This window comes from Geotrypetes seraphini, chromosome 3, assembly GCF_902459505.1.
Source record: "Geotrypetes seraphini chromosome 3, aGeoSer1.1, whole genome shotgun sequence".
NCBI lineage: Eukaryota > Metazoa > Chordata > Amphibia > Gymnophiona > Dermophiidae > Geotrypetes > Geotrypetes seraphini.
In genome coordinates, this window is record NC_047086.1 from 402688762 (window position 1) to 402714213 (window position 25452).

Here is a 25452-nt window from a genome sequence, read left to right on the forward strand (position 1 = left end):
ATTATATACCTGCTTGTAAGATTAACCTCTACTGTTCTGGAGAAAATTAAAGCTGAACAATCCATTGCCAGATATGGTCAAGACAATCAACACAGTGGGATTCATGAGAGGTTTGGCCCAGGTTCCTATAGAAAACATTATACTTTGTGAGATGCCCTTGTTCATCTCTAGAAATTAAACTATGAGAAAAAAATCTAGTTTTGGGGATCTGTATGTTACTTGTGATCTATACTAGCCACTTTTGGAAGATAGGAAGCTGTACTTAATGGACCTTGGTCCTGACTTAGGATGGAGCTTGATCACTTCAGGACAAGTTCTGGCAAAGGCATTTTATCAGTACTAAGTTACAGCTCAGCTTGTAGGATATGGGGCTTCGTATCCTGTATACCAGTGTTTTTCAACCTTTTTGGGCAAAGGCACACTTGTTTCATGAAAAAAATCATGAGGGCACACCATTAGAAAATGTTAAAAAATTTAACTCTGTGCCTATATTGACTATATATAAAGTAATTCTCTTGAATAGGAATCAAATAAACACAAAGAAAGTATTTTATAATTACTTTATTATGAAATATTAAGTAAACAGAATAGTGAAAAATTATAAAATACTTTATTCAGTGCGAAACCTGGGCCTGTTTGGCTGAACACAAAGCTGATATTCTGGCTGGAATCGAAGAAAGACACACACATAGCTCTTCGTCAACAGCCGTTCCCTTCACCGCCCCGTCACCGTTACCGCCATCCCTTTCACCGCCCCGTCACCGCCACTGCCATCCCATTCACCGCCCCGTCACCGTCCCCGCTGCATCCATATAAGCCTTAGTACTGTAATATTTAGCTTATTCCTTTCTTATAAATCAAAGTTCCTGCTGCTGAACTAGAGAAAGAGATGTTCAGCTGGCAGGGCTTTGTTTATAAATTTTTATCAACACAACTAATATACTATTTTATCCTAAAGCAAAAAAATAAATAAATAAATATAATTTTTTTTTCTACCTTTGTTGTCTGGTTTCTGCTTTCCACATCTTCTCATTCAATTCTTTCCATCCACTGTGTGTCTTCTCTCTACGTCTTCCATTTGCTGTTACTGTGCCTCTCCCTTCACCCCCCCCTCCCCCAATTGGTCTATGCACCCATCTTCTTCCCTCCGCTCCCCCATAGTCTGGCATCTGTCTTCTTCCCACTCTGTCTTCCACATTTCCCTTCGGGGTCTGTTCCTCTCCACTCTCCTTCAATGTCTGTCCTATTCCTTTCCACCACCACCCTTCCCTCCCTCCTTTATCATCTGTTCCTTTCTACCACCCTTCAACTCCTCTCGCATGGCCTATCTATCTACCTTCCTCCCTCTTATTTTCATGGCACGTTACAATGTAATTTGTGCAAGCCACTGGAGCCTGCGAGCTCGGTCCCTGTCCCATCCCCACAAACCATCTCGCTTCTGTGCTCCTATTTTCTCCATTTCTAATATCTCCCCTATGTATCTGTCATTGCCCCCCCATGTCCATATATCATCCCCATGGCATGTCCCCTTTATGTCTCTGTCCCTATGCCCCATGCACATAATTTCCCCTCTTTCTGTTACCTTCCTGTGTCCAGATTTCCCCTATCTTCCTCTTCCATACCAGTGTGTCTCTTCTTTTCAACCCCATCTAGCTTTTTTCCCTCTTTCTTCCCCCCCCCCCTGCTTCTAGCATCTGGCTCACCTGCCTGTCCTTCCCTTTCTTTCCTGCTGTGGGTTTTTCTTTCCGTCTTCATCCCCTTGGCCCAGAATCCTTTTCTCTTTCACTCCCTCCTTCCAATTTGAGCCGGGAACACGAGCGATCGCACGGTCCCCGCAGCTACCACTCGCCTGCCCAATCGATCCTACTGTTTAGCCAGCTCTCTCCCTTCGCCTCACCTTAGTTTGTAGGTTTTGTTTTTCGGCGACATGCACACTTTCCCAAAGAGCCGCGCACGTGCGGCTGCTCAGTGTTCAATCTTCTGCTCTGCTGCAACTTCCTGTTTCCGGTTGCGTCAGAGCAGAAAATCGAAACTGAACAGCAGCGGGGACCGGGGGAGTCTCATGGGAGCGCGTGCGGGACCCGGCCTGAGGCCTAATCAGTGTCTGCACCGTACGGCACACCAGGCAACATCTCGCGGCTTTGAAAAACACTGCTGTATACAATAATCAATCAGTATATACATCAGAAACAAGTGGAACCCAAAGTATCTCACACTGCACTTGCTGGATACTATCAACATGCTCTCTACAGCACTGTATCCCACTTTGGAGCTATTCATACTCAGGGCACACATACAGATCAAAATAATTCTGATCAAAGGTCCATTTGAGCCCACATCCAGTCACTGACAGTAATAAACCAGAGGAAAGGTATACAACAAGATGTGAGCATTTTCAATTTCTAGCCATCACTGAACATGTTATATTAAGTAGTGTGTGTACTGGCCCTATTTTCTATAGCCGCTTTAAACCTGCTCCATGATATTAATAAATCAGTTTTTCAAATTTTTTCATAATCTTGTTATGATCATGTCAACAGCAGCTAAAGTAGGGGTGGACAGCCACAGTCCTCCAGGGCCACAACGGTCAGATTTTCAAAATTAATGTGCATGACAGGAGTTGTCATACAGCTTATTATGAAGAACTGGAAAAATCGGGGCAGGTTTAAAACTATAGTTTTTGGTGGGATACATTGAGAGTAGTTCAGAATACGGCTGTTTTTCTTATTTTTGGTTTAAAAAAATGGGAGCATATTACTCCATTCTATCAAAAGCTTCATTGGCTGCCATTGGAATCCAGAGTCTTATTGAAGTTCTCACGTATCTGCTACCAGGCTTTCTTACCCCTCATTTTACCCTGAGTTACATTAATAAGAGCTCTCGAAGAGGACCACTTGTTTGCATAGCCCTCAATAAAATCCTGTCATTACAAAAGGTTCCTCGACAGAACCTTTTCTTTTTCAGGTGGACACACTGAATACATGGCTTTGCCAAAATTGCATTAGAAGTCTTCCTCTTATCTTGATTTTAGAAAACAGATAAAAACTCAATTATTCAATAGACTGGCAACCTAATGTATCTTATTACTTACTTATAATTTTTATCTTATTTTAAATTATTTGTATCTTCCACTGTAAGCTTTTAACTTTGCCAAAATTTTAGATGATTTCAATTCTAAATATCTATTTGTACTGTATATATAATGATTGATTGATGTGAACCGCCTAGAACTCCTGGGTATGGCGGTATATAAAAATAAACTATTATTAAATTATTATTATTATAAGTTTGAACGTATGATGTCTCAATGCATTTGGGACATTATAAGAAGTTCAAGAAAATTTGAGGCCCATTAACAAAATTTTGTATGAATTTATTATTTAGTTTTGCCCTTTGATTCTGTACATCCAGGATGGGAAGGGGGGTATGTAATTAATTTATTATTTGATTGCAAGGTTGTTTATCTTGATCATTTGCATTATATTAAGTGTTTTTACACTTTTAGGAAGGGTGGGTGGGGATAGGGAGGGGGTTATGTATTTATTGTATCATTTGAAGGAATTGAGTGCAGTCTATTGTGTTAATTGATAATGTGTTGCACTTTGTGCTGGTTTTAAAATGAATAAAGATTTAACAAAAAAAAAATGTGCATGAGATTGATTTGCATGTACTGTTTCCATTATATACAAACAGATCTAATTTTTATTTTATTTATTTTTAGTATTTACCACTTATAGCCTAAGTGGTTTACATTCAGGTACTCAAGCATTTTCCCTATCTGTCCCAGTGGGCTCACACTCTACCTAAATGTATCTGGGCAGTGGGGGATTAAGTAACTTGCCCAGGGTCAAAAGAAGCAGCGTGGTATTTGAACCCACAACCTCAGGGTGCTGAGGCTGTAGCTCTAACTGCTACACCACACTTGAAAACCCAACTAGGTTGTGCCCTCAAAGACCGAGGTTGTTCACCCTTGATCTAAAGTGAACAATGCCACTTCAACCCTGAGAAGGAAATATGCAACTCAATTTTTATCTGCTCAAGATTTCTAATATTAATCCCAACGCAGCAAACTCAGAAGAACCTCTTAGGATATACAGCTGAAACATTTAAGAGTTAATAAATACAAGATGGCAGCCCTCTCTTAGGCTCTTTAAGGACTCAACAGGAGGATAGTGTCAAGTCATGCTCCCAAAGTTCTAAGGTTCTCTCAGGAGGCTTTAAGAGACTTAACTCCTCAAGGGTGCCTAGGCCATTCCTACATCCCTGCTGCAGCAATGTATACTATCTTCCCCTATTCAATCCTCAGCGCATAGACTGCAGCAGACCCAAGAGCCCAAGGATGGCCATAAGCTCTGCTCTGGCTTAAGTGCATGTAAGAGACAGACACCACACAAAGAGGACAAATAGATTTAATAAAGTCAAAACGCTCAGAACAATACAAGATGATCAACATTATTCTTGCACTACTGCAAAACTCTTATTTTCCAAAAAGTCAACAATCCCTTCTGATAAAAATTATCACACCCCACCCCCCCCGAAAAGCTTGGAGTCCTCTGTATGTGTCCTTCTATCGATTGCTATCCAAAGGCAGATGCAAAGTATCCCCAGAGGCTCCTATATAGAGGGCACAGACAGAAACAGACAACTGGTCCCACTAAAAAGGAACACAACAGAAACAGCAGCCTTTTGGTCTTTGAGCTAAACATCTGTAAATGGCAAGAAGCAGCAGGTTCATAGAACAGCTGTGGCTTTGGATTCGTTACTGAGAGGGCTCTGGCACATTTCTCTCCAGTTACAGACCCTGTAAATGATCCAAGAATTGTGGATAAAGAAACTGTGTGGCAAGTGTGATGATGATTCTCTAGATCAGTACTTTTCAAGCCAGTCCTCAGGGACAATCTAGCCAGTTGGGATTTCAGGATATCCACACTAAATATACACGAGAGAGATTTGTATAGCAGGATGGCGGTGCATGCAAATTTATTTTTTGCAAATTCATTGTGTATATCCTGAAAACTCAACTGGTCAGGTGGTCTGTGAGGACTGGATTGAAAACCTCCGATCTAGGTCACTACTTAGAGGGACAATGAAAAGGCTGAAAAATTGACATCACACAGGAATTTTTAGTTCTCATAGTTTTTCCTGGTTCCTTTGCGCTAGCTGCAAAAGTGTTTGAACCCCAACAATGTATCCCAAGCTGCACCATCAGTTTGCAAAAGCTTTGCATTATAAATTAAATCTCATTAAATATGGGAACATGCTGAAAAAGAATAAATACAAGGCTGACCCATTTTACTTCTTTGCTGCAGCGGTAGAAATATGCAAAGAGAGAAAAAAAGGATTGGTCCATGGGCTGCAACTGAGTGCTGTGGCATTTTCCATATTCTAGCTGCTGCCAACATTAATCAAACCACTCCTGCTATGGAACCTCTGAATCTCATTTCTTATGCCCAGACAGCTGTAGATGAGATTGACAGAACACTTCTGTATTGGTCCCCTTTGAAAGGAGGGATGTGGTGGCCAGTGTTTTTGAAGTAGCTGCTGTTCTGGTGCTACCGTCTCTCCTGTGGAAAAATGCAATTATGGCAAACTCATTTAGCCCCACAGCTCTGCACACTGGATTTCAAGATAATATCAAGAATAAAATGTGTTTAATATACCCCAATCCTGCCAGCTAAGAATGACAAAATGCTGCTCAGTTACTCTGCTGCTAATTTTTCCTCTCTTCTTACCTTACTTTGCTTGGGTTTCAAGAAACTCCAGACCCAGAGGAAGCAGCAATGACTGCTGTTGTTGCCAACTTTCGCATTCCAGTGGCATCACTTTGTGAAACAGCAAAGGGATTGGAGGGCAGGACTGGGGCTGAAAGGTTTGCTGTGCCCAACTGATGCTACTGGTTACTGCTCTGTTAATTCTCAGAGGAGAGTGCATGGTAACTGGAAGCTTTGCAGACTGTCCTCAGGGGAGAGACGTGAGCTCCCTTCCCACTCATCCAACATTACATATGGGAGGAGGGTGCAGAAGGTACTTTCACACAGTCTTGATCTTCTGCTTCCCATGACATTTTGGGGCATCTAAAGGGGCTGACAGAGCAAGGGAAGGGACAGGAATTAAGAGCGCTCGCCAGGTTCTTTCACTTCTGTTTCCTTGCAAAGTATCATCAGTGTAATGTGAGGGTCCTGGCACTTGCTACCAATGGAGAACAGCTATCATCTTCACTTTCATCAGCAGCACACAGCTAAGGCTTTGATGGAAAAAAAGCTCCTCTCTCATGCCTTACTGCTGGCTAATACATTTAGAGTGGCACAACTGCTCCAAAGTCCCAAGCATCCAATACTGTGACTGAGAACGTGCACAGAACCAGACACTTCAAAAGAGATCACTAATGTGCCACCCCCCAGAAACTAGACTCAATAAAAGGCCAAAGACTTTCCCATTTATTTGGTGGAAACACTCAGGTCTCAAACGCTCCTACAAGCACCCTGTGTTCAGTGGTGGATTCAGGTATCAGATGAGGAGTCGTCATCCTCATCACTGTCAAAGCTGCTAATGGATAGGATGGAAGAGATGAAAGAAAGGATACTGTCTTCGCTGTCTGATTTAGTAGGGCTTGCTGTGACCTTCAGCTGCTCTGCAGTGAAAGAAACAATACAGTCAAGTGAGCCAGTGAGGACTGCTCCATAGCGACATATATATACACACACAAAAGGAGAGGGAACAGATCAGGGCCATGCCACAGTGACACACACATAAGCAAGAAAGCAGAGAAGAGAGGGATCAGACCAGGGCTAAATTACAGTTGACACAAACACAAAGCCCAGTATCCTGTTCCAACAGTGGTCAAAAACAAAAAACTCTGGAGAAGGTATGGACTCAACACAGTCCGTGTTTCAACAGGGGTCCTATGGATGACAATTTAATGAATGTGATGTTGCAATGTCTAATAAAGTGATTCCAAGTCACAAGTATCTGGCAAGATCCCAAGAGGCAAAACAGATTTTATGCTGCTTATCCTAGAAATGAGCAGTGGATTTACCAAGTCCATGTGAATAACGGCTTATGGACTTTTAGGAAATTATCCAAACCTTTTTAAAACCCTATTAAGCTACCTGCTTCCACCACATTCTCTAGCAATGAATTCCAAAGTTTAATTATAAGTTGAGTGAAGGAATATTTTCTGTGGGTTGTTTAGATCTGCTACTTAGTAGCTTCATTGCAAGCCCCTAGTCCTAGTATTTTTGGAAAGAATGAACAAGTAACTCACGTCTACCTATTCCACTCCACTCAGTATTTTATAGACCTCTATCATATCTCCCCTGAGCTGTCTTTTCTCCAAGCTGAAGAGTTCTAGTCGCTTTAGCCTTTCCTCATAGGGAAATCTTCCCATTCTCTTTATCATTTTTGTTGTCCTTCTCTGTACCTTTTCTAATTGCACCCTATATTTTTTGAGATGTAGCGACCAGAACTACACACAGTATTTGAGGTGTGGCTGCACACTGGAGTGAGACAAAGTCATTATAAAATTCTAATCTTTGTTCTCCATTCCTTTCCTGATAATTCCTAATATTCTACTTGCTTTCTTAGTCGGGAGCACACTAGGATGTTCCCCAGTGATACACACATGCAAGCGAGCAGAGAGAAAAGAGGGAGCAGACCAGGGCTGATCCACAGTGGCACATGTTATGTAATTTGTGGTATTATATTCCACCAAATCCTCCTAAGTGGAGTTTGTGGGTTACAATATTCATTAATACATAATGAGATACCAATCTTGGTATACATCCATCAGTCTGGTTACAACAATTGCTGTGGTAATAACAGTAAATCAGTCATGTAACATACACATACACAAGCAAGCAGAGAAAGAGGAAGCAGACGAGGGCTGCTCCACAGTGACACACACAGACATACAAACAAGCAAGCAGAGAGGAAGGGGAGCAGGCAAGGGCTGTTCCACAGTGAGACACACATAAACAAGCAAGCAGAGTGTGTGTCACTGTGGAATAGCCCTCGCCTGACCCTCTCCTCTATGCTTGTGAATAATTAAAGGCTCTACAGAGATATGCTTACTTTCTACTTGAGAACGGTAAGTGCTAATCGTGCCAAGGTGAACCCTTATAGAACTGTTTTTCAACCCATCATCAGACAGGTGTAGAAGATATTCAAGCAAGTGAAAAATCTAGGGCTTTGCCCTCACACTAGACAACAAACCTCCTCTGTTTGAAAGTGTAACACCTCTAAGTGCAATCTTTCTGGAAGTCAGCAAGACATTGGAGACAACCCTCACAGGCAGCTAATAGGATGCAAATTCTACACTATCAACAATCAAGTCATACGGCCAGGGATCAAAGGTTAGTATGCAGAAGATGACCTAGCTCTTTGTGATGAGGGGTGGAAAACACGCCAATCTCCAAGGTCTTTTGGAGGACAACTACAGAAGAAGAGAGGACCAAATCTATCATGGCCAATAAAATACAATGAGAACCATAGTTCCCTATTAGAAGGCTTGAAGGATATGCATATAGAAGACCCTCTCCCTACTGGAAAAGAAAAGCATCCAATGCTAGTCTAGTTTGATCCAAGTCTGAAGCAGAACTGAGGGACTTAGTTGTTGAGATGAGTGACAAAGAAATCTACTAAGGGGGTACCCCATTCTCGGATGATCTTGCGGGCTAAATCCATATTGAGAGACTCAAGTGGTTGCATCACCCTGCTCAGTCCGCCAGATTGTTATCTTTCCTGCCAGACTGGTACTACCTCCAAATATAAGAGGTAGGATTGGCATCCACCATCCAATTTTTAAAAAAGGTTCTCAGAGGTGCCCTGGGAAATTACAGATCAGCAAGCCAGATGCTGGTACCAGGCAAAATGGAAGAGGCTATTAAAAAGAACAAAATTATTGAATATACAAGGCCTGACAATTAGGTTTGCAAACTCATCCTAGAAAAAGTGATACATACCTCATTGCTGAATATTACTATGGTCACCTTCAAAGTACTCCCCTTGGAAAGCTATGAACTGATGCCAGTGCTTGGTCCACCCTTCAAAGCAATTTTGAAACTCTTTTTCTGGAATACCAATCAGATCTGTCGTCATATTCCCCTTGATGTCATGAATTGATGTCATGAATGTCATCAAAATGTCTTCCTTTCAATTAAAAAAGTTATTGGGGGCCAAATCAGGTGAGTAGGGAGGGTGTTCCAATATAGTTATTTATTTTCTGGCTAAAAACTCCCTCACAGACAGTGCTGTGTGAGCTGGTGCATTGTCGTGATGCAAGAGCCATGAATTGTTGGTGAAAAGTTCAGGTCATTTTAATCTAACTTTTTCATGCAGCCTTTTCAGTACTTCCAGAGAGTAAACTTGGTTAACTGTTTGTCCAGTTGGTACAAATTCATAATGAACAATACCTCTGATATCAAAAAAAGGTTAGCAACATCATTTTGACTTTTGATTTGGACTGGCAGAACTTTTTTGGTCGTGGAGAATTGGCTTACTTCCATCGTGCACTTTGACACTTTGTTTCAGGGTCGTATTGGTACACCCATGTTTCAACAACAGTGATAGCACGGCCCAAAACATCGTCTTGCCTCTCCAAAAGGTCTTGGCAAACTTTGACTCTTTGCTTTTGTTATCGGTGAGCTCCTTCGGGACCATTTTTGCACACACCTTTCTCATGCCAAGATTTTCCTGTTTCTCTATTGATGTTTACTTGGTCTGCTATGCTTCACATAGTCAGCCGACGATTTTGATGCACAATTTGACAAATATTTGCAATGTTTTCATCAGTTCTGCTCGTTACTGGCCGCCCTGACCTTCATCGGTGATGCTTTCTCTCCCTTCAGAAAAACGGTTAATCCATTTGTACAATGCCATTTTCTTCATGGAATTATCCCCATAACTTGGACTAACATATCCCTGATTTCACTTTCAGTCTCACCAAGTTTAAGAAGAAATTTAGGGCCTGATTCTCCAAAGTGCGTCCCGATTTTAGGCAGCTGTAGGCGTCCTACAGCTGTCTAATCAGCCAATCGGGATGCACGTTTTTTTAAAAAAATGCTCCCCAGGCAGGCCGCCTATATTGAAGGCGAGGCCCGCAAGACACCTAGGCCCTGATTCTGTATAGGACGCCCGGGAGAGGCGTCCTATTCAGAATCGGCCTGCACTAAACCCCGATTCTGTAACCGGTGTCCATGTTACAGACGCTGGTTAGAGAATCGGGTTAGATTAGACACGGCCCGCTACACTTATCGCGGCAAGGGATCTCTCTGCCGCTATAAGTATAGCGGGCCGCGACCCCCCTGACCGATCGCTGGCAGGAGGGTGCCCAAACCCTCCTGCCAGAAGATGCCCCCCCCCCCGACACTACCGACCGCCCCCCCCCCCGACATTACCGATCTCCCTCCAACCCCGACACTACTGATCGCTGGCAGGAGGGTGCCCAAACCCTCCTGCCAGAAGATGTCCCCCCCCCCAATATCGATCGCTGGCAGGAGGGTGCCCAATCCCTCCTGCCCGAAGACGCACCCTCCCCCCCCGGCGCTAACAACCCCCAAACCTCCACCCCACCAAACTAACCTGTTCTTACGGCCAGATGGGTCTTGCCCGTCCAGCCGGCAGGCACGCCTGGTCGAAATGAGGCAGGCCCGCCCCTTCCCGCCGAAGCCTAAGGCCTGATTGGCCCAGGCTCTAGAAGCCTGGACCAATCAGGCCTTAGGCATAGCGGGTCCGCCCATCCCCACTAAGTCTAAGGCCAATCAGGCCTTAGATTAAGTGGGGATGGGCAGACCCGCTTCTAGAGCCTGGGCCAATCAGGTCTTAGACTTCGGCGGGATGGGCCGGGAAGGGGCGGGGCCCGCCTCATTTCGACCAGGCGTGCCTGCCAGCTGGACGGGCAAGACCCATCTGGCCGTAAGAACAGGTTAGTTTGGTGGGGTGGAGGTTTGGGGGTTGTTAGCGTTGGGGGGGGAGGGTGCGTCTTCGGGCAGGAGGGATTGGGCACCCTCCTGCCAGCGATCGATATTGTCGGGGGGGGGGAAGGGTGCGTCTTCGGGCAGGAGGGATTGGGCACCCTCCTGCCAGCGATCGATATTGTTCGAGGGGAGAGGGTGCGTCTTCGGGCAGGAGGGATTGGGCACCCTCCTGCCAGCGATCGATATTGTTCGGGAGGGGGGGGAGGGTGCGTCTTCGGGCATGAGGGATTGGGCACCCTCCTGCCAGCGATCAGATAGGCCGCGGCCTGCTATACTGATAGCGGCAGAGAGATCCCTTGCCGCGATAAGTATAGCGGCCGCATCGACTTACAATGTAGACCAGCATTTTGCTGGCCTACATTTTAAGCTTCTCCTCTACTAGGGAGATGCGTAGGGCCACCCTAGGTTCGCCTAAGGGCCCTTAGGCGAGCTTAGGCATCTTGCTGGTCTCCCTAGGCTACCGGAGGCGCCTTCAGGCCTGCCTGGGGAGAATTTTTTTTAAAAACGTGCATCCCGATTGGCATGATTTAGACAGCTGTAGGACGCCTACAGCTGCCTAAAATCGGGACGGCACTTTGGAGAATCAGGGCCTTAATGTTTGTTCATTGCTCTAATTAAAGCTCTAACATTCTTGCAACAGCACACAAAAACACACAACCACAATAATGAACACCACTAAGCAAGATACCATTGACACGAACACAGCTGTGAGGACACTGATTATACCTAGGTTATGAAACCTTACCAAGTTGTTTGTAAAGTGCTGCCAAGTGCACGGAGGCAAGTTTGCAAAACTTAAATTGTCAGATCTCGTATACATAGGAATAGAGTAATGAAACAAAGTCAACACGGATTCAGCAAGAGAAATCTTGCCTCACCAATCTGCTGCATGTCTTTGAAGGGGTGAATAAATAAGTGGATAAAGGTGAGCCAGATGATATTGTTGTATTTTGGATTTTTCAAAGGTATTTGATAAAATTCCTAAAGAATGACTCCTGAGGAAATCAGAAAGTCATGGGATAGAAGGCAATGTCCTGTTGTGAATTAAGAATTGGTTAAAAGTTAGAAAAACATAGAATAGGGTTTAAATGGTCAATATTCTCAATGGAGAAGAGTAAATAGTTTGAATTCCCCAGGGGTCTGCACTGGAACTGCTGCTTTTAGAGATGGAAATAATTAGTGAAATAATTAAATTTGTTGATGACGCAGTATATTCAAAGTTGTTAAATTGCAAGAAAAATGAAAAATTGCAAGAGGACCTTACTAGACTGGGCATCCAAATGACATTTTAATGTGAGCAAGTGCAAACTGATACAAGTAGGAAAGAGAAACCCAAACTATAGCTACGTGGGTCACCATCCAGGAAAAGGATCTAGGTGTCCAACATTTTGGTGGAATTCTGTTATGTCATATATACAAAATGGAACGTACAATAGCAACACAAAAAGGATATTTTGGTAAATTTCAGAAGATATGGGGACCATTAACAGATTTTTGTAATTGAATGATAAACTTTTCCCAAGATAAGATATTTGTTTAGAGGGGAAATATGGGGGGGAGAAGGGTTATTTTTAGTATTTCATAATATGTGATTATATCAATAGTTTCATTGTAATGGTACTTGTATGTAATATTGTGATGGGAGAGGAGGATTTTCTATTTAATAAGAATAGTTTAAATATTAGGTTTATTACATAATATTCAAAATATTATAGAAGATTAATTTGTAATGAAATGTTATACTTAAAGTGTTATATTGAGAATTAATCAAGTTATGTATTTATAAGTTCATATGAGTTTATCTGCTACACTTGTTTGTAATGTGCAAAAATGAATAAAGAATTTAAAAACAAAAAACAAAAACATTGATGATACACTGAAATCCTCTGCTCAGTGTGCAGCAGCAAATAGAATGTTAGGAATTATTAGGAAAGGAATGGGAAACAAAAAGAACAAAAAGATTAGGTTCTTACCTTTGCTAAGCTTCTTTCTTGTAAATCCATGCTGTGTTCCTGCACTAGTGGGTTATTTTCCTATGGTCACCAGACAACTCGTTATATAGAGTCTTTAGCCCCTCCCCCTTCCTTAGGATTGCCCTCCAGGAATCCAGTATTGTGACAAAACAGCCAGAAAAAACCTTTAGAGGACAAAGGCAAAAGAGTGAGGATATGGGGATACTCCCCGACCAATAAGTCTAATCTGCTCATAAATGAAACCAGAACAATTTCTGAACTATTGAAACAGGTCATTAAAACATAATGAACCTGAAACAATAAAAATAACAGTGCTATAAGGAGACACAGCCTGCACTGACGGAAGGGGGCGCTGAGACTAGGAACCCCCAAGACAAAGTGCTAAACCCATACAAGATGGAACTCTTAGAAAGGCTGGTCAATAAATCAGAAATCCACTATACCAATACTTGTAAAGGCAGACAATCGGCGAATCAGCACCTCACAGGGTGGGTTCCAGGAACAGAGCATGGATTTACAAGAAAGAAGATTAGCAAAGGTAAGAACCTAATCTTTTGTTCTTGTCTAATACCGCTCTATTCCTGGACTAGTGGGACATAACTGAGCAGTCCTGTAGAATCAGGGTGGGGACCGATGAGCTTGCTGCAGATACAGAGGAACTAAAAGCAGCATCCTGCTTGGCCGCCACATGAATCCTGTAAATCTTGGTGAAAGTATGCAAAGAGGACTAGGTAGCAGCCCTGCAAATTTCCTCCAAAGATATCGCCGACGGTTCTGCTCAAGAGAAAGACACGCCTCTGGCAACATGTGCCGCACCCAAAAAAAAGGGGGGGCTTCTTACCAGGAAATAGCCATACGTATCCAGCCTGGAAATGGTTGCCAGTCAGGAAAGAGGCTGAAGCTCAGAAACCCTGCAGGTGGACATAATGGCCACCAGAAACACAAACTTGACTGTGAGATCCATTAAGGATGCACATTCCAGAGGCTCATAAGGTGCACAAGCCAAAGAACAAAGGACTAGGTTGAGATTCCATGACAGACAACACAGCCACAGGGGAAGCCGAAGCCTCAACATACCCCTCAGAAAATGGACGACATCCGGATGAGAGGCTAAAGAGCCTCGACAGGAAAGGCCAGCAAGCTGTATCTTGAGAGAAGCCAAGGCCAGGCCTTTTGCCAGGCTGTCCCGGAGGAACTCCAGAATCTGGGGAACCGACGGAACAGACAGATCCTCGAGTTTTCAGATACACCATGCCTGATAACATTTCTAAATTTTGCACAGGCTGCCACCATGGACTTCTTCTTGCTAGGGTGGCAAACACAGCCAAGGAATAGCCACTGCAAACTAAGACCACGTGCTCAATAGCCAGGACGTAAGACCAAAGCGGTCTGGATCCTGAAGCGCAAACAGGCCCTGCGTGAGGAAACAAGGATGACAAAATCCGAGTCCCTGGTCGAGCTACAGCTTTGCCAAGTTGGCATACCACAGGTGCCTTTGCCAGTCAGGCACGATAAAAATCACCTGACCCCAGTGGGTCACTATTCTTCTCAACAGCTGGCCTATCATGGGTCATGGAGGGAAGACATACAGAATACCCTCCCTCGGCTAGGGATGAACCAGAGTGCCGAGGCTCTCGCTGCCAGCCTCCAGAGGGTGGCTACTAAAATGGCCAATGGTCTCTATCATAAAGCATATAGGGACAGACAAAGATCTCAATATGTATACTTTGGAAAAAAAATCAGGAGAGTGGAGATATGATAGAGATGTTTAAATACCTATGTGACAAATATACAGGAGGCAAGTCTCTTTTAACTGAAAGAAAGCTCTGGAACGAGGAGACATATGATGAAGGTGCAAGGGGACAGTCTCAGAAGTAATCAGAGGAAATACTTCTTCAAGGAAAGGCTTGTAAATTCATGGAACAGCCTTCCCAGTGGAGGTGGTGGAGACGAAAATTATATCTGAATTTAATAAAGCTTGAGACAAGTACATAGGATCTCTAAGATCATCATTTATCTGGCCTCCACGAAGAAAACCATCAGGAGACTGAAACTTATCCAGAACACCGCCGTTCGCCTTATATTTGGCTTAAACAAATGGGACCACATACACCCCTTTTTACCACAAACTACATTGGCTACCCCTTGAATCTAGAATCCTATTCAAGTTCGCGTGCTTCTGCTACAAAACTGTCTTTGGGCTATCTCCGAGCTACCTCACCCCTCATTTCAACCTGAACTGCAACAAAAAGAAACTCCCGCAGAATCAATCTTTTCACCTACCCCTCCCTAAAACTATGCCACCTCAAAAGGTTCTTTGACAAAACCTTTGCCTTCCAGGCAGCCAAACAGAACCCTTGGCTAGCCCAAATGTTGCTCAAGGTCCACACCTACCTTGATTTCCGAAAAAATACTCAAAACTCATTTATTCCACGCTCAATATCCCTAATCCCCCCGCTCTTCCATCTCTCTCTCTCCCCTCCCTCAAACGACCCAACTCTCCCGGTCCCCTCCCCCTTTTTTTAATCTCCCCCTTCTCACTAACTCCAATGACCTACTCATTCCCCCCCTCGCATGCTCACCTTCATCACCTCATTGCTTGTAATTATGATCAATTGTAATTTCTTGTTAATTTTGTTCCAATATCTTCTTTACTTGTAAATATAGTTGATTGTAATTTCTTATTAAGTTTTGTTTAATTGGGGCGTGGCTTGGAACCTCGCACGAATGGTCGGGTGAGGAAGGAGCTCTTGCTATTAACAGACATTATATTAAATAAACTAGTGTCAGGAAAAATAGAAAGTTTTGAATTTTTTCAAATTAGTAAATCAGGATGGCCTCCGGTAAACAAACAAAAAATGACGCGGCAATAACAAACGCTGGCAGCGTAAAGCGATCGAAACCAAATTGTCTTGTCAAACTCAAAAAAGCTGAACGAGTTACAGGATGAAGTATCCACATTAAATAGAAGAACAGAGGTCTTAGAAAATAAAGTTAACCAACTGGAAAAGAATGTTGAAGGGTTTGAATTTCTAAAGAAAAAACTTAAAGAGGACGGAGAGAAAATAGACTTGCTTACCAGGGAGCTGGAGGACTGCTCGAACAGGATGAGGAGGTCGAATTTGAGAGTGATAGGGATACCGGAAGGGGTGGAGAAAGGGAACATGATATCCTTCTTAGAAAACTTCATTATTAAAGTCCTGCCTTTTAAAGCAAAACACCCTATTGAAATAGAAAGGGCACACAGAGTCCCAACCAGAAGACCTGATAAATTTGTTGGACCTAGACCGATAATTTTTAAGGTGTTAAGATTTCAGCATGCCCTAGAAATCATTAGACTTGCAAAAGAAAATCAAAATCTGCGCTGTCAAGATGCCAAGATTCACATTGTCCCAGATTTTGCAAAATCCACAGCACAGAGGAGAAAGCAGTTTTTAGATTTGCGTCCATCACTCAGAGAAATTGGAGCTAAATATGGGTTGTTGTACCCAGCAGTTATGAAAGTTACAATGGGCAATAAAACATTCAGCTTTGATAACCCTGAGAAGCTTAAAGAATTTTTAAATCAAAGAGAGCAGCCTATGAATGAATGAATCTGAGTGGTTTATTCCAGTTGTTTTATATGCTTTATAGTATATACAATATAAAGAATTGTTTTTATATTTTAAAGTTTATTTTAATATGTACCGGTAAAAGAATCTTCCCAGTTTACAGTGAAGATTTGAATTGCAATGCATGAGGTAATATATTGTACTGAACATTCCTCTCTGGAAGATTTACAACTTACAAAATATTCTTATCTGCCTTTTCTTATTGCAGTAAGATTCTAACAAAGGTCTAGTCAAATATTGCAGGAGTAACTTTTAATTATTAGCTGCAGTAAGCATGCAATATATATTTTATGTATAATGTGCTGGGCTATGAGATATGCCTTTTATATAAACTAAAAAAATGGATCCTTTGTACATGATACCACATGTTGGACATTTTTCTGACTCGAAGAAGAAAGAATTTTTTTTTTTTTTTCATCACAATGACTGAATTATAGAAGATGAGTACGAAACTAAGAATAATTCTACAGCAGGATTAACAGGAATATGGTGGAATATTATGCTCACTACATTGCCAAGTTGTATGATCACTTGCATATCGAAATGCATAGGGGATATGCCATTCATACTAAAACTTTTGAACTGAGGAGTTCACCTTTCTTTTCAAGAAAGAAAGAGACTGATTTCCAGATACGATTGGTATGGTGAAACGAGAATCTTTATTTAGAAAAGACACCAGCATCGAAAATGGAATTCTTGGAACTATTTGTTTATTGATTTGAATCTTCATCGCAGATATCATCTTCGGACTGAACAGTGGTTATTGTGCAAGGGAAGGACATATATAATTAACTGGCATGTCTCGTGCATATTGCATATTAAAGAAAATCCGACAATTTTTTTTTTTTTTTTGAAAATAAAAAGGAAAGTAACCCGAAGGGAAAAAAAGAGAAAAACAACGAAAAATTACGCGAGCGGGAAGGCAAGAATTGATTTTTCAACGGCTGTTGAAAACACATGCGTCTTCTTCGCTCCGCGGAAACGAAGAAACTGGGGACCACGCTCTCCTCCGTCGGGCGGGAAGGCATTCGCGCATGCGCGGTGTGGCCAACTAGAACTTTCTAGTTAAAAAGGTCCGTACCGGGGCTCCGTCGGTGACGTCACCCATGCGTTAAGAATATGCTGCCTGCTTGTCCTGGGATAAATAATTAACTCACTAAATCCTTAAACAAGGCAAACCACAAGACAGAAAAATCCAAACTGGATCTAATAGAGAAGTTATGTGGATCTCAAGCGCTCACAGTTAAAAGCCCAATGTGTCTTACGAGCTGATAACCACAGGGTGAGCTATCATCGGTCCTTTTAAATTCTCTCTAAATATCTTTACTATAAATTATTTTAATTCTCTTTGTAAATATATTGAAAGACTTATTAATTATTCTGATTTCCAGTTAACAGCCAGTGCTCCTATTTTCCACTGTATAAATGATGGAGTACTTAGCTTGATGGTGTGATGACGACGGAAGATCTCCGTTTCGCTCTTATAAATTTTAACAGAGCTTCATCAGGAAAAGTGTAAACTTTAACACTATTTAGATTAGCAACAGTTCTACTAAATGAAAGACTCCGTGGTCTAAAGGCACAGCGTGCCTGACTTAGCTCTCGCCGGAAGACGGTTATTTAATATAAATAATTAACTGGCATGTCTCGTGCTTATTGCATATTAGGAGATGGATTGCATTCCTTGTGTCTCATTGCTCATTCCTTATAGCTCCTGAAATTCTAACCTTAATATATTATCATAGTATGACTAGGAAGATATAAGATAAAAGGAGAAAGAAGAACTGGAATATTGAGTTTTATGACTCCATTACTGTTTATAACTATGATTTCGGGATCAATTGGAAGTAAATTTGTGCGCAGGGAATGTGACGCACTAGGATCTTTCACTGAGGAATATTCTTTCAAAAATGATCTTATGTTTGATCTAGTGCTGAACTCATTCTGTATAAGAATTAATATTTCAATATATTTAATTTAAATTTTAATTGCTTTTCATTGAATCTCATTGATAGCTATAGAATATATTTTCAATAGGGAATATCTAATTCTAATATGAATCAAATTCATATGTCTTTAGTGATGGAAAATTTATTAATTAACATCTGTACACTTCTAAAGAGGATGGTTACTGTGCATATATGAGCAGAAGTGATTTGATTTCATTATGAGTAAATTATAGATTTATAATTTGTCTCCTTTTATACATATTAATATTATATGTTAAAGGATATTAAGAATAATTAGTTATTGATTACCCAAGCAAGATAATCTTAATATTATCTTCACATTAGATCAATTAGATCTATACAGCTTGGGAATTGGTTGTTGAGGTTTTTGATGGATATTTATGGAATGATTATAATAATAACAAGAGAATTATATAAAAAGATGAATATATTATAATATTGTCTTAATATTGTGGTCTGTTGGGGAACTTTCTGGACTCATCTGTACTTATATGTGTGATTCCAAGTTATATATGTCATTATTTAGGGGGGATGGGTGGGAATGGGATTAACAAAGGGATTGATAATAACTGGGGGAAGTGTTATATTCTAATGAAGAGGGTTTGGAAAATGGCATCTAATCATGAATTAATTTGTTATTTATTCTTTACATTTGAGAAGAGATTTTTGATAATTATTAAATATAATGGAGACTAAAATTTTTTCCCTTAATGTTAATGGTCTCAATCATCCTGTAAAAAGGAAAAAAATGCTTACTTTCTTGAAAAAACAGAAAGCTGATATATACTTCATCCAAGAGACGCATCTTTCAGATGTTGAATCAAAAAGACTCAAAGGCGAATGGATAAAGCACTGTTTTTTCGCCCCTGCAGTTAGGAAAAAAGCGGGGATTGCTATTTTAATAAGTAATAAATGTTCAGCTTCATTTAAAATGTTGGAGTTTGATCCCTTAGGAAGATGGATTAAGGTGGCAATGAGAATGGGAAATAATATCTTGACCTTGATTAATGTCTACGCCCCTAATTCGAATCAAAATGATTATTTTAAATCTTTACAACAATTAATACTCCCACTGGCTGCTTCTAATTTAGTTGTAGCTGGAGATTTCAATGCTGTGATGGATCCTTTTATGGATAAAAAACCAAGTAAAAATATAAAATCTTTAGGGTTAGAAAATCTGGTAAATTCTTGTGATTTAAAAGATATATGGCGAATTCTTCATTATAATGATCAGGAATTTTCTTTTTTTTCACAAGTTCATAAATCTTTTTCAAGAATTGATTATGTTTTTGTTTCAAATTCATTGGTAAAACAGGTGCTACAAGCTTCCATTGATCCAATTATTTTGTCAGATCATGGAGGGGTATGGATTAAATGTAGTTTAGATAAACAGGAAATAAATAGATCAGTTTGGAGATTTGATAATACACTGATTGCAGATTCAGTTTTTCTTGAAGAATTTAAGGAAAAGATATCTGAATTTTTCCAAATCAATAATACAGTGGAATATCACAATGAAATATTGTGGGATGCTTTTAAAGCTACTATGAGAGGTCATATCATTTCTTATTCGGCACATACTAGGAAATTATTGGTTAAACAATTCACTGATCTGGAAAATGAAATTAAATTTCTAGAATCTAAATTAATTAGTAATTGGCAGAAAGATACTTTACAAGAACTCTTAAAAGTAAAAGGGAAATATAATGAGATTTCTTCAAGATTGGCGAGGAAAGATTTATTTTCCCAGCAAACTTTGTATTATGGAAGTTCCAATAAGGCGGGAAGATTACTTGCAAATTATCTTAAAGCAAAAAAAAGAAAAGTAAAAATAATAGCAATTAAAGATAGTAATGGAAATTTGCATACTCAGATTAATGATATTTTAAATCAATTTCTTAATTTTTATAAAGATTTGTATTCTTCCGAGTCTTATGCTGATAAACTTCAAAGTGGTGTGGAATTTTTAAATTTATTAGTGGGTCCAAAACTTCCTGATCATATAAAAAGAAGATTAGATGAGCCTATATCATTAAAAGAAGTAGAAACTGCATTGAAGTCTCTTAGAGTTGGATCCGCTCCAGGTGGGGATGGTTTTACAGTAGAATTTTATAAAACATTTCAAAATGCGTTACTCCCTCATTTATTAAATTTATATCAATATCAACTAAATAAAGGTTGTATTACAGGTACTATGGCAGAATCTTTAACTATTGTTTTACCTAAGCCAAACAGAGATCCTACTTCGGTATCAAACTATAGGCCGATATCTTTAATTAATGTAGATGGAAAATTACTGGCTAAAACTTTGGCTATGAGATTGGCTAAGGCTCTCCCTTATATAATTGATGTACATCAAACTGGATTCATTGCGAATAGACATTCTTCTAGTAACACAAGATTGACATTCCACACTTTAAATTTAACTAAAAATATGAATGATCCGGCTTTTGCCATATCTTTAGATGCAGAAAAAGCATTTGACAGAGTGGAATGGGATTTCATGTATCAAGCATTGGAATGGTTTGGTATAGGTTCTGGATTTATTCAAATGGTTCAGACTTTGTATAGCTCCCCTATGGCAAGATTATATATCAATAATAAAATGTCAGTTCGTTTTCATTTACATAGGGGAGTTAGACAGGGTTGTCCACTATCTCCTTTGCTTTTTGATATAGTATTAGAACCCCTATTATTAGCTATTAATCAAGCAAAGGGGATACAGGGTATTCCTCGTAACGATTGGGAATATAAGTTCTCTGCTTATGCAGACGATATTTTATTATATTTGAGAAATCCTGTTTCCTCCATTCCTTGTTTGTTAGACTTGATAGACAAGTTCGGTAAATTTTCAGGATATAAAATAAATTGGAATAAGTCTGAACTTCTTCCACTCAATGTACATTGTTTAAAAAGTATGTTTGAGTCCTTTTCTTTCGTTTGGAAGGATGATGGTTTAAAATATTTAGGAATATGGATTAAAAATACAGTAGATGAGACTGTAAAAGAAAATTAAAAAAGGCTGTTATAAAAGGTTACGGAATTATGTGAGCATTGGAATCCATTACATTTATCTTGGTGGGGGAGAGTTCAAACGGTTAAAATGATGATTCTACCTGTAGTTTGCTATCAAATGGGTATGATACCAGTATTTTTTCATGGATCTTTTTATAAAAAATTGAACTCGATTATTATAAAATTTATTTGGCTTGGTAAAACTCCTAGAATTGCTATAGCATCTTTGCAAAGACCAATTAAGGAGGGCAGGGTAAATTTTCCAAACTTTTATAGGTACCATCAAGCCTCTATTTTACTTCAAGGTATGTATTGGGTCCTCCCGGATCTCATTGAGTATACTCCTGATTGGTTATATTTGGAATGGCGACTCATGTTTCCTTTACATCTTTCTCATGTGCTCAGTATCAAGATGCCCAGATTGTACAAAGAAAATAGAATTCTAATGGATACTTGGAAAACATTACGGTTTGTCAGTAATTTAACAGCAATTACTATTAATAATTCAACGAATCAATCCATATGGCTAAACTCCAAGATTCAAATTGGCGGTTTTAAGATCGTCTGGAAACATTGGATAATTGCAGGTATCAGAACTTTAAATGATATAATTACTAATGGTAAGCTGCTGGATTTTACACAATTGCAACATAAATTTGGGCTTCACAAATCGCAATTTTTTCGTTGGTTGCAATTGAAGCAGGCCATTCAGGCAGGGTTCCCTGAATGGAAAAATTTGAATAATCAACCTAGCATAGAATTTTTATGTTTTCAGGCGGACTTTCTGGGACATCAGGCCGCACACTGGTATAAAACTATTAGTGAATTGGTTAAAAAAAAACTAAAAATACTCTTAGGGATATTTTGAGCATTGAGATTAAGCATGATATTTCAGCATCTCAATGGCCACAAATTTGGTCTTGGAGAATGAGATGTACAATGTCGGCGTCTATGAAACAAACTTGGTTTTTTTTGTTACATAGAGCTTTTTGGACCCCAGTTAGATTGCAAAAGTTAAATAGTTCTTTGTCTAATAGATGCTGGCATTGTAATCTGGATATAGGGACTTTAGATCATCTTTTGTTCTATTGTCCCCATATCTTAGCCTTTTGGAACTCAATCTGGGTTCAAGTAAATTGTTTATTGGAAAATCACGTAGCATTAACTTATGATACTGTACTTTTTGGTATGTCTATGAGAAAAGAGACTATATCCACATAGCACAACCTCAAGAGTATAGGATAACAAGTCCAAGTGTTACTCTTAAGGGAGAAAAGACCTCAGTGTCTAATAGGGAAAATCAAAGCAACCCATATAGGCAGGCTAGTTGCAAATATCACTTGCAGCCAGCAGACACATCCTCGGTCAAAAACTCCATTATGCTAGTGGTGATATTTAGTAGCTGCTATGCTCTGAGTTTGTCTCCTATGGAGTGATTTTCTCCTGCTTCCAAGCTCCAGGATCAAGTTCTTGTGTTTGCAATTTGATTGAGAAGACAACAATTTTCTGATAAGTGTTTTTTTGAAAACTTTTTGAGACTTAGAATTAAGACTGTTGAAATTCACTGTGAAATTGTGTCCTCAACTTTTTGGGAGTTTTTGACCGAGGATGTGTCTGCTGGCTGCAAGTGATATTTGCAACTAGCCTGTCTATATGGGTTGCTTTGATTTTCCCTATTAGACACTGAGGTCTTTTCTCCCTTAAGAGTAACACTTGGACTTGTTATCCTATACTCTTGAGGTTGTGCTATGTGGATATAGACTTATTTGACAGCCTCTCTTGGTTCTATTTATTTTTTATGAGAAAAAAGAGTCAGATATCAATGTGTAATAACAAACTTTTATTGATTTTGACCGGAGTAGCCATTCAACATATTACTAATAACTGGAAAGACCATAGTAGGCTCAATTTTAAATTTTGGTGGAATTCAGTTTGCCACATATACAGAATGGAAAGATCAATAGCGGTGCAAAATGGAAATTATAAAAACTTCATTAAAATTTGGGAACCATTAACGTCCTTTTGTCATGATTGATGCCATTTTCCTAATATTTCTATATTTAATATGTAAGATAAGGGTGGGGTGGGGGGAGGGTTTCTATTATATGAAAAATAAAAATTACTAAAAGGATTTCAGGATGGGAGAGGGAGGGTTATATTTACAACTATAAGTTATAAAGATAAGATGTACAAGTGGTTAAATCTATGTTATTGTGTTGCAATTTTTGTACACTTGATGAAAGTTTTAAAATTAATAAAGAATTATAAAAATAAAAAAGTTTTGTTTAATTGATGTGAACCGCCTAGAACTCCCTGGGTATGGCGGTATACAAAAATAAAGTTATTATTATTATTATTAAGAGAGAATAGATTGCATGGATGGACAGACTGAAAAGGTCATAGGTCTTTATCTGGATTCATTTTTCTCTGTTTCTTTGATAGGAAAAAGAACAATTTGCAAGGTTTTGGGCTTTGTTTTACCTCTTACATTTACACCTCATATTTTTCTAACAGAGCTACCCCAATTAAATACTGCAGCCTAAATAAGAGACCAGAAGAATCAGCAAGCCCAAAAACAATGTCTGCAGAACTATGCTTCCAAGTGGATTAAAAGCAGGCTTTGGAAAAGAAGCAAGACCTGCCCACTTTGCCTTCACCTACAATCTACATACTGCACACTAAAAACCTGCTCCTTGCATCGGCTAAGACTAATTCTTCTTCAAGACCAATTTACTCAGCAGGAAGAATGCACTGATGTGTTTCAGATGCCAATATTCTACTGTGTAAAGATGTTGTAGCACCAGTTTGCCAGTGGCTAGCCTGCACCTAGAAGATGGCCTGCCTCATTTATTTTTATTGGGATTTCTTAACTGCCTTTATGAAGAGAATCACTCAATCCCGACATGGCCACCCACCTCTCACCTTTGCGTGCCTGGATGAGGGCATCACGGCGCTGCTTCGTTTCCGGACTCAGATTCTCCACCATCCGGTCGATGCAATTGTCCAGGACAAGAGAACGTGTCTGAGAGAAAATTTCTTGCCGGCAGATGGGACACTCCACTTTACGTTTCATCCACTCCTTTATGCAGTAAGAACAGAAGCTATGTGCACAGCTCAGAGTGACAGCCTGTAAGGGAAGAAAAGGGCAAAGCATCTTTTAATTTCAGCTTGCAATCCATCACCCACATTTAGGAACCTCAACAGAGGGCAAGGAAGCCCAGAATGATTCTGGTAAGCAAGAAACTTTTAGAACCTACCACGGACTTCATTTTCACACCAGCTGTAGTACATCTGAGGCTGGGTGTCAGATGAAAACACATGAATGTGAAATGGTTGTACTATGTCTCTGATGAAATGCTATAGTCACTGCATTAGGTAATGACAGAGTCTACTGCTGAGGATGTCCCACTAAGCTATATTATTTGTAAGAAAATCCCAAACTGTGAAAGACGGGTATGTGACTTAGCAACCCAGCCGATGGTTGGTGTATCTGGGAAACTGCCTGAGAACAGAAGATAGAGTTTCAGCAGGACATAATGAGCCTGAAGAGGTTAGTTGGAGTCTACAGCCACTCCTCTGTGCTTTGAATCCTTTAGAATTTAGAAAGGAGATTATGAAAGTCTAGAACCAGCACTAACAGACATGCACCTGCACAGAATTGAAGCAGCTGCTATCAACTGATACCAACACTGTAGATGTGTTTGTGGGAAGGAGAACTGTTTTTCCATTACATTCTGAATTAGGGAACATTGATGTGAGAACAGAGGAACAAAATGGCCATGAAAAAGACAGATGCAAGAAGAAACATCTGGCGTGCAGAAGTGCATTCAGGGTGGAGACTATTTGAGATTGTGTGGACTTTCTGCTTCAGTAGAAAAGCTCAACCCTAAGTAGTGTGCAAGAGAGCTCC

The 25452-nt window shown here is 40.2% G+C and overlaps 1 protein-coding gene across 4 annotated transcripts in view; it reads right to left on the reverse strand.

Annotated features, from left to right (window-relative positions):
* Positions 1 to 4393: 4393 nt before the first annotated feature.
* RNF8 (ring finger protein 8) overlaps positions 4394 to 25452 on the reverse strand; it is a 46722-nt gene continuing 25663 nt past the window's right edge. Inside the window, exons 7-9 of one of the 4 annotated variants that reach the window (XR_004538984.1) lie at positions 24465 to 24669; positions 5733 to 6631; positions 4394 to 5564 (exon numbers count right to left, since the gene is read on the reverse strand). Coding sequence is in view for 3 of the 4 variants with exons in the window: in XM_033939991.1 (XP_033795882.1) it covers positions 6501 to 6631; positions 24465 to 24669 (336 nt within the window). In the remaining variant the exon portion in view is untranslated. Of the gene's footprint in view, positions 6632 to 24457; positions 24670 to 25452 lie in introns of all 4 variants that reach the window. The other 3 variants (XM_033939993.1, XM_033939991.1, XM_033939992.1) reach the window with 3 other exon arrangements.